The following is a 15,939-nucleotide window of genomic DNA, read 5'->3' as shown; positions in this document are numbered from 1 at the left end:
GAGAGAGAGACCTAACCTGGTGTGGGACTATGGACTACTGTAATGACAGGGAACGACGGCGCCGAAGTGCCATCGTGGCACGGACCACGGACAAGTGCATCGGGAGTGAAACAGAGTAGACACACCGCAGAGCAGAGTGCATTCGGCAGGCCGGAAAGCCGCGCTGCGGTAAAAAAAGAAATTAAAGCGGAAAAAATAATAAAAGCCAGCTTTTTTTGGTGGGGTGGCGCGCGCGGTGGCACCACCACAGGGAAAAGTCTGCTGAGAGAAACGAAAATGTTTCAGCCTCTCTTTGCTCTCCGGCTCGGCTCAGCTCTGCTCGGCTTGGTTCGGCTCGGCTCGGCTCGGTCGCACCGCCTCGCTCCGCTCGTCAGCCTCCCGTACTGCGCCACGGCCTCGGCCACGGCGCCACGGCGCGCACAGTGGTGGGCGGGGCGCTTTACCTTAGTTATTATCGCTGCCTCTGCAGCTGAGATTCTCAATTCCCCGGCACACTGTAAGTCGTGGAGGTGTAAAGTGTCATTTTGCCACCCATCGCACCCTCATAGTACACCTTCTGGGGGTTAGAAAAGCGGGGGGTCAAAATACAGAGTGCCTCCATAAAGGTGCTGTTCTACACCCAATAGGGTAGCTCGCACTGCCCGGAGAAGACTTCACCTTCCTGGTGCACTTACGCACCCCATTTTTGCCCTCCTACGGGTGCTGTTTCTGTACTTTTCAGAGGTGCGATGGGGTGTAAAATCCATCCGCGGAAAGGTGTGCAGGGGCTGTAAAGGGACTGAATGGAGATTGCCACTTTCTGGAGTGAATACGCACCCCATGAGGTGTAAGTTGTTGCCTGGGTGGGTGTAAAATGTATCCCTAAAGGGTGTGCCCTTACCCCACAGAGGGCACCTGGAGCTGCGGGGGCGCGCTCAGAAGTGTGCGTGGCGGCACGGCGGTCCCTCAGGAAGTCCTGTAGTCTCGGGGTAAGCGTCCGCGCTACGAGTATACAGGATCGTGGTTCGATTCCTCATGGCTGCCGGCGCTTCGGCGCTTTCGGTCATTGAGGCATGGAAGGTGAGGACAGAAGGCGGTGTCCCGGTGGGCGGAGACCTCCTTCCACCGCAAACAAATCTTTCTTTTTACACCCTTCGTGGTGGGAAAGGACACCCTCTTGGGTAGACAAATCACACCCCTAGAGGGAGAGTTCTTCACTTATGGGGTGTGTATGCGCCCTTGAATGGGTGCATAAGTGTGCACCCACATAATGCCAAACAGCTTCTTTTGCCACCTTTTTTTGCACCTTTTGAAGGTCAGATGAGACTTCACACCCTCGATTATGGGTGTGAAACTCAGGTAGGGTGGCAAACGGTGGTACACCACGAAGGTGTCACAAAATGACCCCTCCCAGGTTACAGTGCAGTGCCGCACCCACCCCCGTCCCCACACCCCCACCCGTCGCACCACCCCGACCCGCGGCCCCAGCGACGCCCCCGCCGCCCCCGCCGCCCCCGCCCAGCGCGCTGGGCCCGCCGGCAAGCCAGCTCTATTAAAAATTCATTAAACGCCATCTCTTTGGCAATTAGAAGTCACTTTTCTGGTTGACATTACAAGGGCTGTGCGGGGCCTGTGCCGGGGCTGTGTCGAGCCGAGCGCCGCTCCGCACCCCGTTCCAGCCCCTCCCCCCTCCCTCCCCTCCCCCTCGCCGCGGGGCCTCGCAGGGTAATTCATCGCCCCGTTTCGCCCAAGTCACTCCGCCCGCTCGCTCCCTTTTCGCAAAGAGAGGATGAGAGCAGAGCGGAGCGGAGCAGAGCGGTGGTACCGCCGCGAGAATCGACTGCGGCGGGGTGGGGTGGGGCGGGGCGGGGTGGGCGTGGCGTGGCGGGGGCGACGCAGTGAGGAAATAGTTGCCGGCTTATTGCTCGACGCCGCGCTGCCAGAGTCCTCGCCATCCTCACCGTCCTCGCCGCCCTCGCCACCCTCGCCGTCCTCGTCGTCCTCGCCCACCGCGCCGTTTTAGTGAGGAGAGCGAGAGTTTCAATGAAAACTTGACGGTCCAACACTCAAACGGAATTATTCAAGTGCGATAACGGAAAGGCCTGACTCGCCGCAGTCGCAAAATGGGGAAGGGGCTTTCTCGCTTTCTCGCTTTGTGCGCGCAGCGAGCAGCAAAGCTTTCGGCTTTCTGTTTTTCAAATTTGATTTTAATTTTAATTAAATACCAGGCGCTAATTTTTAAAAAATACCAGGTGTGAATTAAAGGCCGAGGTTTTTAGAGGCGGCGGTCGGTGCTACCCGTTACCGATACCTCTTACTTCTTGATATTCTTGACTCATTTCGGTTCAATCGATTGAACCGCAATGGGGTCGAGGGTTAACCCTGGTTAACCCTCCTCTTCCATGAGCCGTGATGGCTTAGCGAGGAGGCGTCTCAAATCTACTTTCGCATACGATCGCGCTCGGATGGAGGTGTTTCCACCCGGTGTTTCTAGTCGTTACCGGAGGCTACCCGGTGCCGGGGTTGTCGACTCAAGGCAGCCCTATCGGCGGCGCGGCCCAGAGGTAGAAGTTCGCCAGTTTCCGGCCGGTTCATCTGGCACATCCTCATCGTCCTCCTCATCCCGCGGGCAAAACAAAGGGCTGGGCTGCTGCGGCGCCTTCAGGGACTGGCAGGGCTGGCCGGGCTGGCCACTGTACTAGTCGCTCGCCGTGCCGTGCCACGCCGTGCCACGCCCCAACCGCCATGGCCGCCGCCAGAGAAAAAGAAAATGGGAAGGGTGGATGCTGGGGTGGGCCTCCACCACGGCCTCCACCACGGCCTCCACCACGGCCTCCGCGAGGCCTCGCCCCGCCGAGGGCCGAGGCTGGTGCTTCGGATGAGGCGGGTGCCTCCCCCCTCCCCGTCCCTTCTGGCTTCTGCTGCGAAAATAAGAAACAGAGAGGGACCTTCCCGCCTGCCCACCCCGACTGGCCTCGGCCCTGCCCTGCCGTGCCCTGCCCTGCCCTGCCCTGCCCTGCCCTGCCCTGCCCTGCCCTGCCCTGCCCTGCCCTGCCCTGCCCTGCCCTGCCCTGAACCACGGTGGCCCCGGACCCGCGGAGACGCAGTGCACGTTTGATTCGCCCGACGGAATGACGATGGCAACGGACCTTGCCGGGTCCAGCTTGTCCAGCTGGGCCAGAGGAGGAAGAACGGCGAGGCTGCAAAAATTACTATTATGAGTTGCAATTTCTCACACTCAAAACTCTACGTATTTGAAATTGCTGGATTTTATGTTTCTAACTCTACCGGTGCTAAACCGACTTTTTGCATTTTTATACATAAAGGTAACGTGAATGTTGTAATTATCGAAACTCGTGTATCGCTGTTTTCTATTGAAGGCCAATAATTGAACTGAACTTAAACACCCCTGGTTTCGATTAAATTTCGAAAATGACGACTTGTTTGTTTTCAAATCCGTTACTCGTACTGTTTATCGCCTAATTTTGAGTCTGATGCAATCTGCGACGGCTGGAGCATGTCTCGAAGTGACTGCACAGCGCAGCGTAAGCGCAGCGCGGCCGCTCTCGACTCCCTAATTCAGGTCAGATTAACTGGTTCAAGTCATCACCGCATAACGCTAATGCCATTTCGCACCCCGCCCCCGCCATTTCTCCAGCACCCTTCCGTCGGTGCAGCGGACTCGCGGCGCGCCGAATCAACTTTGTTATTTTTCATTGCAACAATCAGAGAAAAAGTTGAACCCAATCGGATTTATGGCAACGTCTTTCCCCCGTTTTTTTTATATCCCCGGACCAGAGATCAAGTTACCGCCCGCGCTTCGTTCGAACTGGCGCAGATTCTGCGCGCGCCGTCTGGATTCCCACGAATTTCACACATGACATGGATCGTGCGGATCTTTAAAATCGGATCTCGGCCTTCCTCGCTCCGTTAGCCCGCTGCGCCGCCGCTCGCCTCTTCCGGGAAGGCCCGGCCCCCGATCGCCCAGCCGGCTGGCAGCAGTCATGGTGGCGGCACGGCGGCACGGCGGCACGGCCCCGTTGGAGCCGAACGGGTGTTGCGCCGCGCCGTGGCGCTCCGGCAGCTCGGCAGCGACGACGCCGTAAATTCGTTAGACTCGCCTGAAATAAGGGGGATATCGAGACGCAGGGCTGGGCGTGGCTGGGCGTGGCGCTGCAAGGAGGGCGAGGGGGCGAGGCGCGGAATATTAAACGGGGCCGGAGCGTTGACGCGGCGGGTTGACGCGGCGGCCTGGCCGACGGCCGGCCCGCGGTAATGACTTATCTCACTGCCGCCATCAGGTGGTAATCGGGTTAGGCCGAGCACGCCGAGCACCGGGACATCGGCACGCCGATCATCTCCCTGATCCTGGTGGAGGGTGCGCCGCGCGGAAGCTGGCCATCGAGGACTAGTTCGTCGACGCGGCGCCGCCACGGCCAGCCAGGTTCGCTTCGTTTCGGTTTTCCTTTGTGTCGGGGCACGCTCTCGGCAGGCCGTCGTTTCGGGTTGTTTGCCTTTTCCCCTCTCGCAGTGCCGTGCCCGCTTGCTGCTTGGCCTCGGACAGGTCCAGGGCCGCGGATGTGGGGCAGTACAGTCAGGTACGGCGTTCGCCCGGCCGCCCGGCCAGCGCTGCGGAGCGGAGTGGAGAGTGGAGTGGTCCCTCAAACAAAGCTGTTAGACCAAATTGCTTTAATATTTCGCTGGTAAACTGATTACCTCGATGAAAACGACCTGGCGGTGTCCTGGCGGGCTGGCGGGCTGGCGGCAGTCGCAGCCGCACACAAAGCGTCAGTTGGCCGCCCCTCGCCGCGCTCCTCTCCGGTCTCTCTCTCCCTTTGTCGCCGCCTCTGCGCCTCTCCCTGTTGCGAACTGCGCAGTTCGTGTTCGGCCCGGGCTGCGGGGCGCGGAGTGGCGGCGGCACGGCGAGCACGGCGTAGCGGATGTGTTCCTGCATTTTGGCTTTTGATGCGATTTCGCGAGTATGAGGTCGTCATCGCCATGGAGACCACCTGCGCGCTGCTCCCCAGCCTCGCTCCAGCCTTCGCGCTCCGCGCCGCACCACGCCGTGGGGCCTACCCGCTTTTATTGATTCATTCACAACGAACGGGGCGGGGCGGGGCAGGCGGGGAGAGGCGAGGAGGGTTGGGGCGAGGCGGGGTGGAGCGGGGCGGGGCGGAGTGTGCGAGGAAACAGAGCAGCGCCCCGCAGCGCCTCGGAACCCCCGCCGCCCCAAGCAGGGCCCCACGCGGGGCGTTCCCGGCCCCTCCAAGCCGCTCCAGCCCCGGCTCCAGCCTCGGGCCTAGCTCCAGCAGGCCGCGCGCTCCAGGTCGGCGTCCACCGAGGGTGAACTAAACGCAAGGCCCACGCCCCTCGCCTCGGCCGTCGCTCGCCACAATGGCGGAAGCGGTGTGGCGTCGCTTCCCGCGCCGTTCCCGGTTAATCCATTCAATTATTTGTTTATCATTTTTTCACGTCGCGATAATTACCCGGTTCGTCTTGCCGGACGTGGCACCGCGGCGGGCCGAAGCTTGTGATCATCGCGGCCACCGAGTTTTTGTAACTCACTTATGCTAATGCGGAGGGAGAGGCAGGTCGAGCTCGACCCACGGCCCAGGCCCGGCCCAGGCCCAGCCCAGGCGAGCCACGGTGCCGGCGCGAAGTCTGTTGGCCGCGGCTGGCAGACGCGACGAGCGGACCAGCGAACCCGATGCCGAATGGTAAATCACTCCACCCGCCTTCGAACTCAATCAAACATGTCAACCTTGGCGACTGCGTTAGCAACCACCCTCGTCATGCCACGTCAATAACAACCTACAACCGCCGCGCGGCCATGCTCGCTACACTGCCAAGAGGAAACTCGGCGTCGTCGGAAAGGCCTCCCTTCAATCCGTCCCCGGTCCCCATTCTCGGGCCGCACATCCAGGAAATGCGCCTAAAATGCGTCCCCTCTCGACGCGTCTTTGCGTTCCTTTTTGTTTTTATTTATTTTCCGAGGCTGCCGCCCATCGCGCCCCTCGCTGGCGCCCCCAGCCGCACGCTCCTGTGCCTCGCGGCCCTCGCAGCGGGCAGGCGAGAGGCGAGGCGAGCGCAGCGCCCTCTGTCGGCGCGGCCACCCTCGCTTCTCTCGCCGCCGCGAGGCTTTCTGGGCGCCGCGCGACCCCAGCGCCACCAACGCGCCCCGCGGCGAGCGGCGCAAGCTCGAGCCCGGCCTGCCATCCGCGGACCGGGGCCGGGCCTAGGGGGTGGTTGATGCTGTAGGCCCTGTAGGCTGCGCCGCTGTGCCGTTGTGCCCCGCGCCCACCCCTTCGGCTTCGGGTGGCTTCGGGTCCCCGCTGGCCGCGTTCGGCCGCCGCTCGGCTTCGGATCGATCCACTGTGGGGCGTTCGGCCGGGGCGCGTTCAGTGGCGGGGCGTCCCGGCGCACCGGCCCACCCCCCGCAGCATCCCCGCCGCACCGTCCCTGCCACGGCACTGCCAACTGAACGCACCCTCGGCGACCCATCCGCTAGCAGACGACGCATCTCTTGGTCCACACTTTTAAAAGTTCCGCGGTCCGGCCGGCCCGGTTTCCTTGCAAGCAGCACACACCGGCTTCAGGTAAGCACGCCCGCGGCCCCGCACCGCCTCGTACATCCCGCTGGCCGCGCCGCGGTCCCGAACACCGGCGAACACGTCGGTACTCGCCGACGACGGGACGGCCACGACACTCGTGGAGGTTGGGGTGCACATTTGACGAGCACCGCTGTGGGTATTTCTGGGCGGAAGGCTCGTCGGGGAGAGGCACGTCCCCGTCGGCACGTCAGCCGAGGCCGCAGCGGTGCGGGACTTGGCTGGGCGCGCTGTGGGCCGCAGAGGTTATGTCGCCGAATGTAAACAAACAGAGGAAGACCTGCGCGCTGGGCAGAGAGCAGTGGGCTTGGCGCCTGGGGTCAGCCTGAGGCTCGGCCTGAGGCCAGCAGTCTTGGAGGCTCTGGTCTCTGCTTTTATACCTGCACGTGTGGAGTGAATGGCCTTTGCAGCAGCAACCCATTTACTTTTTGAACGAAGTGACTTTCACTGCTCTCAACGTGTCGCTCTTGAGGTGACGTCACTCTGAGCGTTTGGCGCGGTCATCGACACGACAAGCCGCATTTGAATATTCGCCTCGGATTCGGTCGCAGCCGGCCAAGGCTTGCCAAGGTCGTCGCCCCCTACCCCGAGTCCTGCCGCTGTCCTGCCGCTGTCCTGCCCACTTGCATCCCCTTCGTCATCGCGCGCCCTCGAGTGTCAGCTGTTTGCCATGCTGCACATGTAGCCACCAATTCATGCACTTGTCTCTCTCGCTCCCCCGTTCCGGCCTAGTGATTGAAACTAACGTTGACAAGTGCCCATCACGCCTCCCCCTACCCCTCCCTCCCCGGGGCGCCTCGCCGTGCCGCGCCGTGCCGCGCGGTGTCTCCTTGCACCCCTGGTGCCGATGGTGCCGCACGGGGGTGGACCGCGCCTCCCTGCATGCCCTGCACCGGCACTGCATTAATCACACATGTTGTACGGGGATTAGTGATTCTAGGATGCCGCCGCACTGCGAGACGCACTCCCCCCCTCCCCCCGCGCCGTGGCCCGTGTCCGCGGTTGGGGGAGATTACCGATAATGTCCGTGATCTGAATAAATACAGAGGCTAATAGATAAGAGCGTGGAGCACCACTCGACTCCGGCTCGCCCCGCTCGCCCCATGCGACCGGCTCGGCTCCGTAGAGGGTAATCAGAACAAGCGGCTTATTTCACCTCGGCACTCAGCCGAAGAAAACCCCTTTTTTGCTGTGGTGTTTCTCCCGAGGAGGGAGCCGCCTGGGCCGGGACGCAAGACGGGAAAAGCCGGGGAAAGCCCCGGAGCGATCGCGGAGCCGGGCGGAGCGCGGTGCCTTCCCTTTGCGGGCCGCGGGCCGCCAGCCCGGCAGCCCGGCGCAGCACCGCGCTGTCATTTGAGATGAGCTCTCCATTTGGTTTGAGTGGCGCGCTACGCTACGCCGCGCCGGGCTGAGGGCCACGACGTCTTCCGTCGCCGACTCGTCTTGCCAAAAGACGAGACAGAAGGACGCTCGCTGCTGCCGGCCCTGGCGGCCCTGGCGGCCCTGGCCGGACGGCCCCGCCCGCCCCGCCCCCCCCACCAGCCCGAGCTGCGACTTTGATGTCAAACCAAATGAACAGACTGCTCCGAGGGTAGCAGTTGGGGGGCGGGGCGGCGGGGCGGTGCGGGCAGGGCGCCTCGCGGGGGTGGCGATGGGGGAGGCCGCCAGCGGGGGCGGCAGGCAGGCGGCCGGGCAGGGCGTCCAGCAGCGAGGACCGCGAGGACGCAGCCACGCGCGGCCTGCACTCACTTGCCCTCAACTTGTAGCAGCGGGGCGTGGCGGTGGTGGTGGTGGTTGGGGGAGAACGCGGTGGTCACAATCAATCGAGATCCGCGAGCCCATCATCCTCACACACACGAAGGTCGCGCCCGGGTTTCCAACGCGTTTCAACGCCAGCCCCGCGGTCATCTTGTTGTCGACATATCTTGCCGTGATGTAGGCGGCGTGCGTCGCACACCGCCCCGGGCACGCCCCAAGAACGCCCCGAGAACGCCCCGGGCCGCGCGGCGCCTCCCCGCGCCACCCCGCCCCCCGCGGCGCACCGCCTGTGCTGCCCAGCCTGCATGGTGCTGTAGCGAGCGCGCTGCGGCCGGCCTGGCCTGGGCCTGGCGGCGGACTCGCTGGACTGCACTGCACTTGCCGCACAGCTTGGCCTTGCCAGTGTGTCGCGCAGCCCGCAGCGCGGTATCAGATTGCGCCCGCCCCCACCCCTCCCCGCCCACCTCACCGAGCGTGCGGCGTGTCGCAGCCACAGCGCCACAGCGGTGCAGGCCCCCGCCAGGCCCACACGTGGAATGGTCTTACCTACCGCGAGCCCCGCTGGTGCTTCCAACCACCGAACTGGAGGCACGCTCGAGACGAGGTGTCCTCGTTGTGGACTGATGCCGAGAGTCGTTTTCGTCGCCCTGTCTCGCTCGCACCTGTTCGCGACGCGCCATGAGTGCGGGAAGGGCCAGAGCGACGAAAACGACTCTCGGAATCAGTCCGCTATTCGCGGAATCTCGCAGTGCAGGGCGGCGACGCCATTCGCGAGGAACGCCGCTTGCTCGGCCTGCTCGCCGATTCCGAGGCGTCCTTCCATCGCTCTGTCTCTGTCGCACCCTTACGGGGCGCCCCATGAGTGCGACAGAGACAGCGGAGGAACGACAGCCTCGCCCAAGTAAACAGTCAGCTCCGCACATTACCTCTTATTTTGGCGGATAATGAAATATGCAAATCCCCTCGGAGCGGCGCGGCTACGGCGTCTGCGTCATGCCGCTTTCACCGCCGTCCCTGCCGTCGGGCCGTCAGAACGCACGGCATCCTTTGATCGTCCGCGGAGCCCGACGGAGCCCTCGCCTTATGCCACATGCACACTCATAAAGCATTTTGCCCGCATTCCAGTTTCTTTCTCTTAAGACGTCTGCCCTGCCCCGGGCGTGGAGCGCGGAGAGCGGAGGCACGGCGGGGCGCGGAGGTGAGGTGCACCAGCGCGGCAGCAAAGCCCTGGCCTGGCGCCGTCGTCGCCGTGCTCTTGGCGTGCTCTCGCCGCCCGCCCCCTCGGGCTACGCCGGGCTACGCTCTCGCCCGCTTTCGCCCGGCCCGCAGTGCTAAAAGCTGTTTCACTATTTTATAGAAAATATTTATGTAGCGCCGCGGTGCCGCGTCAGAGGGCGCCGCGAGGCCACGGCGATGGCGGCACGGCGTCATGGCGGCACGGCGCCTCTCCGACGAATAAACGTGCAAGGCGGGGCGGAGGGTGCGGGGCGGCGCGGGGCGGCGAGGCATCCCGAACGAAAAGCTTTTTGGGCCGCCGACTCACCGCGCCGCCGTGCCCTCCTCGTCCTTGGTCCTTGCCGGGAAGGAGAAGGAGGTCCTTTTCTTCTTCAATAGATGGGGCCATCAGCGCGGCGTCGCGGCGTCGAGAAATCGGTTTAGACAAGTGTAAAGCGTTGTGTGCGACGCCGCGCCGCCACGGCACCGCGCCCTGCTCATGTGAGGCGCGGCCTCGGTGAGGGCGGGGCGGGGCGGGGCGTGCCGAGTCCTCGGGCGCTGACATCCGGAATGAGATGAGATGCCATCAACGGCGGGCCACCTTCGCCCCGCCTCGCAGGCTTTTAGCCAAATTCTTATTTTGTCTCAGACCATTTTTTTATGATTTTTTTTCCCCGGACGAACGTCTTGTATTTGATGGGAGGAGCAAAGAGGCAGGTTGATCGTGACAGTGACGAGACTGGGCCTGCCGAAAACTGCGGCCGCGGGATATTTGCGAAATGGGGTCTTGCCGTGTTGCCCTCCTGGCGCTCGCCTTCTCGAAGCGCGTCACGGACACGGTGAGGATGTGGGAGGGCAGGGTGCGGCTCGGGGCGCCAAGTGATGCTGCACTGTGCGCGCCATCGAGTCCGTCGAGTAGGCTGTGATAGGCAAACAATGCGAGGGAAGGCCAGGGCACGTGCCGGCGCCACGGCGGCACGCGCTGCGGTCACCAGAGTCACCCCGCACGCGTGTCGCACACACACAGTCACACACACGCACACACACACACACGAGCAGTGAATGGAGAAGCCAAATAAATCCATCATCATCGTTTCACTGCCGGCGTGGATTTTTCGAGTCAACCAGCCGGCCGGGCATGGCCGGGCACCGGGCCGTGATTTGATTTTGATCTGATTATTCCCTTTGAGTGGCGGTGCGCGGTGCGCGGTGCTGGCGCGGTGCGTCGGCCCGCTGTGCGGCGAGGCGCCGTGCGGTGCGGCATGCGTCCGGGACGCCAGCAGCGCCAGCAGCACGGCCTGCTCGCCGCTTTCTTCTTTTGTGGGGGATGTATTGACCTGTGGCGCTTTTAGTATTACTTTCTTTTTTTTTCGGTTTTTGAAAGCGCGACAAACCCTAGGATAAGTTTAGTTTGATTCAGGAACAACAGAAAACTAATTAAATCCGATTTCATTCGTGTTCGAAAGAAGAAAATTTAAAATGCAGCCAATTCTCTCAAAAATTGATTACAAACACTGAGTTTGGCTGCAACACGCAGAACAAGGGCAACGCAGTTTCTTTCCATACGTACAGTGTGGGGAAGTTGTCAATGGTTTCCTATTTTCTAATTTGGAGGCGAGGCGACGGGTCTTCAGCGCACTCAGCCTAGCGCAGTGGTTCTCAACCTTAGGGTCGCGACCCCAAGTGGGGTCGCGAAAAAATTTTAAGGGGTCGCGGCGAGGTAGCTGGGGTCGTGTTTTGGGCCGATTTTAAGCAGCCACTGCGTCTGATCCGAGGCGGGCATTTTGCTCCCTCAACGGGCAATTGGTCTTTGGACCTTCCTTTAGCATGCCTTTGTTACGGAGTGTGATTATCAGTCTTAGTTTGGGAGCAGTATTGTCTCAAAGTTTACCAAAACGGTCAGAAATGTCTTTGAAAAATCGTGTTTTGGGCCGATTTTAAGCAGCCACTGCGTCTGACCCGAGGCGGTATTTCGTCCTCCTTCAACGGGCAATTGGTCTTTGGACCTTCCTTTAGCATGCCTTTGTTACGGAGTGTGATTATCAGTCTTAGTTTGGGAGCAGTATTGTCTCAAAGTTTACCAAAACGGTCAGAAATGTCTTTGAAAAATCGTGTTTTGGGCCGATTTTAAGCAGCCACTGCGTCTGACCCGAGGCGGTATTTCGTCCTCCTTCAACGGGCAATTGGTCTTTGGACCTTCCTTTAGCATGCCTTTGTTACGGAGTGTGATTATCAGTCTTAGTTTGGGAGCAGTATTGTCTCAAAGTTGGCCGAAACGCTCAGAAATGTCTTTGAAAAACCGTTGTGACTGTTTTGGTCAACTTTGAGACAATACTGCTCCCAAACTAAGACTGATAATCGCATTCCGTAACAGAGGCATGCTAAAGGAAGGTCCAAAGAACAATTGCCCGTTGAGGGAGCAAAATGCCCGGCTCGGATCAGACGCAGTGGCTGCTTAAAATCGACCCAAAACATGATTTTTCAAAGACATTTCTGAGCGTTTTGGCCAACTTTGAGACAATACTGCCCCCAAACTAAGACTGATAATCGCACTCCGTAACAGAGGCATGCTAAAGGAAAGTCCAAAGACCAATTGCCCGTTGAGGGAGCAAAATGCCCGCCTCGGATCAGACGCAGTGGCATGCTAAAGGAGGGGTCCCGTGGGGTCGTGAAACTTTTCCTGGGGGTCGCGGAAATTTTTGGCTACAAATTTGGGGTCGCGAGCCGAGAAAGGTTGAGAACCGCTGGCCTAGCGGGCCATGCTCCACCGACTCCACCGCACTGTGCGCCCGCCGAGTCGAGCATAGGCAACCCGCTCACCAGCACCGCGTCGGCCGTCGGCCTTAAAACTCAGCCCCAGCTCCACCTTAGCCCCAGCCACCGAGCGCCCGCCGAACATGCAAACTGCAATTCAAACATTTCAATTTAAAATTTTCTTTTAACTTATTCGTGCAATAATCGTCAAGCGTATCGTAATTTCACTTTCTTCGCGGGTTTTTCTTCGGAGACTTTGCGGAACCGTCTTCGTAAACACACATCGCTCGTCGTTTAAAAGTGTAGTCAACCAATAATTTTTTCGCAAAATCTTTTGCCAAATTAGCATGAAGTCGAGTCCGACAGCTGCAAACTGCCCGCAGTTCTGCTCGCTCTGCTCGCTCTGCATGTCCTTCTGGCCGGAGAGCCACTCACTGCGTGTCCCCCGAAGACGCGCATCAGGCAGCAGGCTCGTCGATTTGTCTCTCTCGCACCCGCGCGACCACCCGATGAGTGCGAGAGAGACGGAGTGTCGACGCAGCAATCAGCCTGCCGCACGCATCTGCGCGTCGCAGCGTCGCGCCTCCCCCGCGGCACTCGGCTGGCTGCACGCGCTGGCGGGGCTGGCGGGGCTGGCCTCGCTAGCCTCGCCGCAGGGGGTCGATCGAGTGGCCCGGAATCCGCGAGGACCGCGGCCGAGGTGTGTTATTACAGTCTATTTGTCGCGCTTTTTGTCCGCTGGAGGCGTGTCGCGGTGCCCCCCTCCCTCCCCCTCCAGAGGGTGGCCGGGCCGCCATATGGTGACTCGAGACAATGGACCGGCCCTCTCCCTCTCTCTCCCTCGGCAGCCTCGGCAGCGCGAAGGGAAAGGAAGGAACGCTGTCGCGGCGGACAGGTTGGCCGAACCACACTGGACACTTTGTGCACTTCTTGCTCGACTTGTTGTTGGCAGCGTGGAGGGCGCCGCGTACGCCCGGGTCGTCCCGCCGGAGAGGTCCTGGGAGTGCCTCCACGGCCTCCACGGCCTCCGCCCGGACGATGCCGCCGACTGCCCGCCGCCGAGTCCGCGGACGGAGCGAGAGCAGTGCCCCGACGCAAAGCAGGTGCAGGTGAGCGTGGAACGGAAAAGTACAGTAAATCAGTGGAACTCGACCTATGGAAAAAAAAACTCTGCGTTCAAAGTTGCATTGATTCAAAATAAAAATTCCAGCGGAAGCGCACGGTTGTTGACCACACTGTCTTGTCGTGCTGCAGCGCTACCGCCACCTGCCGGGGCCGCTGCCGTCGCCGCTGCTCGTGGCCGCGGTGACGGCCGTCGTGGTGCTCGTGTTGTGGCCGTCCTCGGCGTGCGGCATGCGCGGCCCGCACCACCCGCGCGGGGAGGTCATCAAGCACCAGCACTACCAGCCGCGGCCCGAGCAGCACACCAAGATCACCCAGGACGAGATGCTGCTGCAGGACAAGGAGTACGTCGCGATGCCCCCACTTGCCGCCACCGGGGGGTTTGTCCACTAAAACCGCCTTTTTTTGGATCGAATTTCAGACACATCCGGGAAGACCTGGGTGACTGGGTGACCGACGAGGCGCTCGACAGCATGTCGCCGGAGGAGCTGCAGTTCCACTACTTCAAGTAAGCTCCGCGCGGTCAGGGTGCTGTCACGATCGCAGGCGGTGGTTCGGAGACGCCCTTACGCTCTGTGGTGTTGCAGGGCGCACGATTCGGACCAGAACACGAAACTGGACGGCTTGGAACTACTGCGAGCCATCATGCACACAGCCGAGGACCACGACCACGGGGAGCACGAAGACCAAGAAGAAAATTCGGTCCAGGAGCAGGCCAAGCACCCCACGCCGATAGAGTACTACATCGAACTGATTGACGAGGTGCTGCGCGAAGACGACGCGGACAACGACGGCTACCTCAGCTACGCGGAGTACGTCGCCAACCGCAACCAGAGCAGCAAGAGGCGCGCGGCTGACATGATGGAGAATCCGGCCGCCTTGAAGGCACTGCCAGGACTGCAGACTAAATAACAAAGCAGGTGTGCGCCAGAGCGTGTCTTGCCGCAACAGGCTTTGCGATGCTGCGCCAGTTACGACAATCCACGCTTGGCACACCCATCTAGCCAGAAGCTAAGCTATACATAGAAAACGGGTTCGATTCGTCCTGGGTTCGAAAAAAGTTTGTGTCAAAGGGGTAGGTCATTCGTTGTCCTCAATTCTCAATTTGTTAACTAGTTCGTATGTTTCTACGTTTCTGTTTTGCGATAGAGTGTAAAAAACACTGTGTTAATGAAAAAAAAGTTTTTTGAATTGTTTTTAAGAATTAAAATAAGTTTTTGTAAACCATTAGGGAGGCGCAAATAATTCAGTTTAATTTAACCCTATCTAGCATCCAGGACGACACTCGCGTTTCACCATGCACCAATCGCAGCAACAGCTTCGTCGATAAAGAGGGTAAGACGCTAACTAAATGTCGAAGGTTTACGTGCGGTGGCCAGGCGTGGCAGCGACAAGTGCAGCACTCGCAGCCTACAGCGTGGCGTTGAATCAAGTAGTCAGAGACCACCAGACACTACAGCCCTACGTCACTGTACATCACCAGATCGGTGTCCCGTCTCTTGTCCCCCACCCCCACCTCCTCCTGGACTGCAGGAGCGGCGCGCTTTCGATAACACTCGGGGTGTTGGGGTCACCTGGGATGTGGGACTCCAGTCGATTTTCTGGAGAGATTTGACGCGGTCGTCTCAGCGCTCTGCGTCCGCGGCGGCCGTCGTGGTCGCGCCCTCGTCGCCGCTGGTGCTGGTCTGGCTGGCACTCGCGGCGGCGTCTCCGTCCGCGGTGGCGTCCCCGGCATCGCCAGCCTCGGGCGAGGCAGAGGTCGGCTTGGCGTTGGCCGGGATGCCGAAGATGTTGACGACGACGTCCAGGCCGCGGCCCCGCGCCGACTTCAAGAGGATGGTGGCGGAGCGCTCGCCCACGCCGCCGCTCTTGATGTGCACCTCGTCGTGCCGCCGCTTGGGGCTGCGGACCTCGATCAGCGTGATGACCCCCGGCTTCTGCCCCGTCGTCATGGGGTACACCACGGCCTCGGTGATGACCTGTGTTCAGGACGCGACGCAGTTCAGACAGAAGTTGGCGCTTTGCGCCCTCGCCCCGGAACGCGCAGGCTCACACTGTACGCACCTTGAAGGGCTTGGCGCGCCTCGTCACCCTGTACTCGAACAACAGCTGGTCGCCGGGCTTCCTGGCGCCCTGGAGGTTGATGGAGCCGAGGTTGGCGTTGGCCGCAGCGGAGCTGGCCGTGCTCGTGGTGACGGTGGTGACGGCGCTGGTGGCAGTGCCCAGCAGCGCGAGCAACAGCAGCACCACGGCCTTGGCCGCGACCTCCAGGACGCCGGCGGGCATCAGGCGCCGGGGCTGACCATGCCCGTCCTGCACCTGGCCACTCCGCCGCTCCACCGCACGGCCCCGCACTGCGCCCCTGCGACTTGACTGCGCGCACTCCTATCGCCTGGGCGCTCCGTGAGTACAGTACACTGTACACTGCGAAGATCAGACGCGTGCCCGTCCTGTTTGCGGCCACCACCTTGGCAGAGCCATGGTGGAGGTGGATCAAGTGTAA

General features: G+C 61.2%; 2 protein-coding genes across 3 annotated transcripts; one reads left to right on the top strand and one right to left on the bottom strand.

Annotated features, from left to right (window-relative positions):
• The first annotated feature begins 1,321 nt into the window (after positions 1 to 1,321).
• Positions 1,322 to 14,666, top strand: LOC117643301. Its single transcript, XM_034382129.1, has 5 exons — positions 1,322 to 1,338; positions 13,267 to 13,423; positions 13,569 to 13,780; positions 13,858 to 13,944; positions 14,024 to 14,666. The coding sequence occupies exons 1-5, from the start codon at positions 1,322 to 1,324 to the stop codon at positions 14,346 to 14,348; spliced, it is 798 nt and encodes a 265-aa protein (XP_034238020.1). The 3' UTR covers positions 14,349 to 14,666.
• Positions 12,955 to 15,778, bottom strand: LOC117642303. Of its 2 annotated transcripts, XR_004587554.1 has the most exons (3): positions 15,501 to 15,778; positions 15,011 to 15,415; positions 12,955 to 13,362 (listed from the first exon to the last, which is right to left on the bottom strand). XR_004587554.1 is itself a non-coding variant. In XM_034380375.1 (2 exons), the coding sequence occupies exons 1-2, from the start codon at positions 15,720 to 15,722 to the stop codon at positions 15,062 to 15,064; spliced, it is 576 nt and encodes a 191-aa protein (XP_034236266.1). In that variant the 5' UTR covers positions 15,723 to 15,778; the 3' UTR covers positions 14,782 to 15,061. The 2 variants fall into 2 exon arrangements, 1 of the variants encoding a protein (XP_034236266.1); XM_034380375.1 differs by lacking the exon at positions 12,955 to 13,362 and having other exon boundaries at positions 14,782 to 15,415.
• Between the last annotated feature and the right edge of the window lie 161 nt (positions 15,779 to 15,939).

This window comes from Thrips palmi, unplaced genomic scaffold (genome assembly GCF_012932325.1).
Source record: "Thrips palmi isolate BJ-2018 unplaced genomic scaffold, TpBJ-2018v1 HiC_scaffold_1, whole genome shotgun sequence".
Lineage (NCBI taxonomy): Eukaryota > Metazoa > Arthropoda > Insecta > Thysanoptera > Thripidae > Thrips > Thrips palmi.
This window is presented reverse-complemented; position numbering and strand designations above follow the sequence as displayed.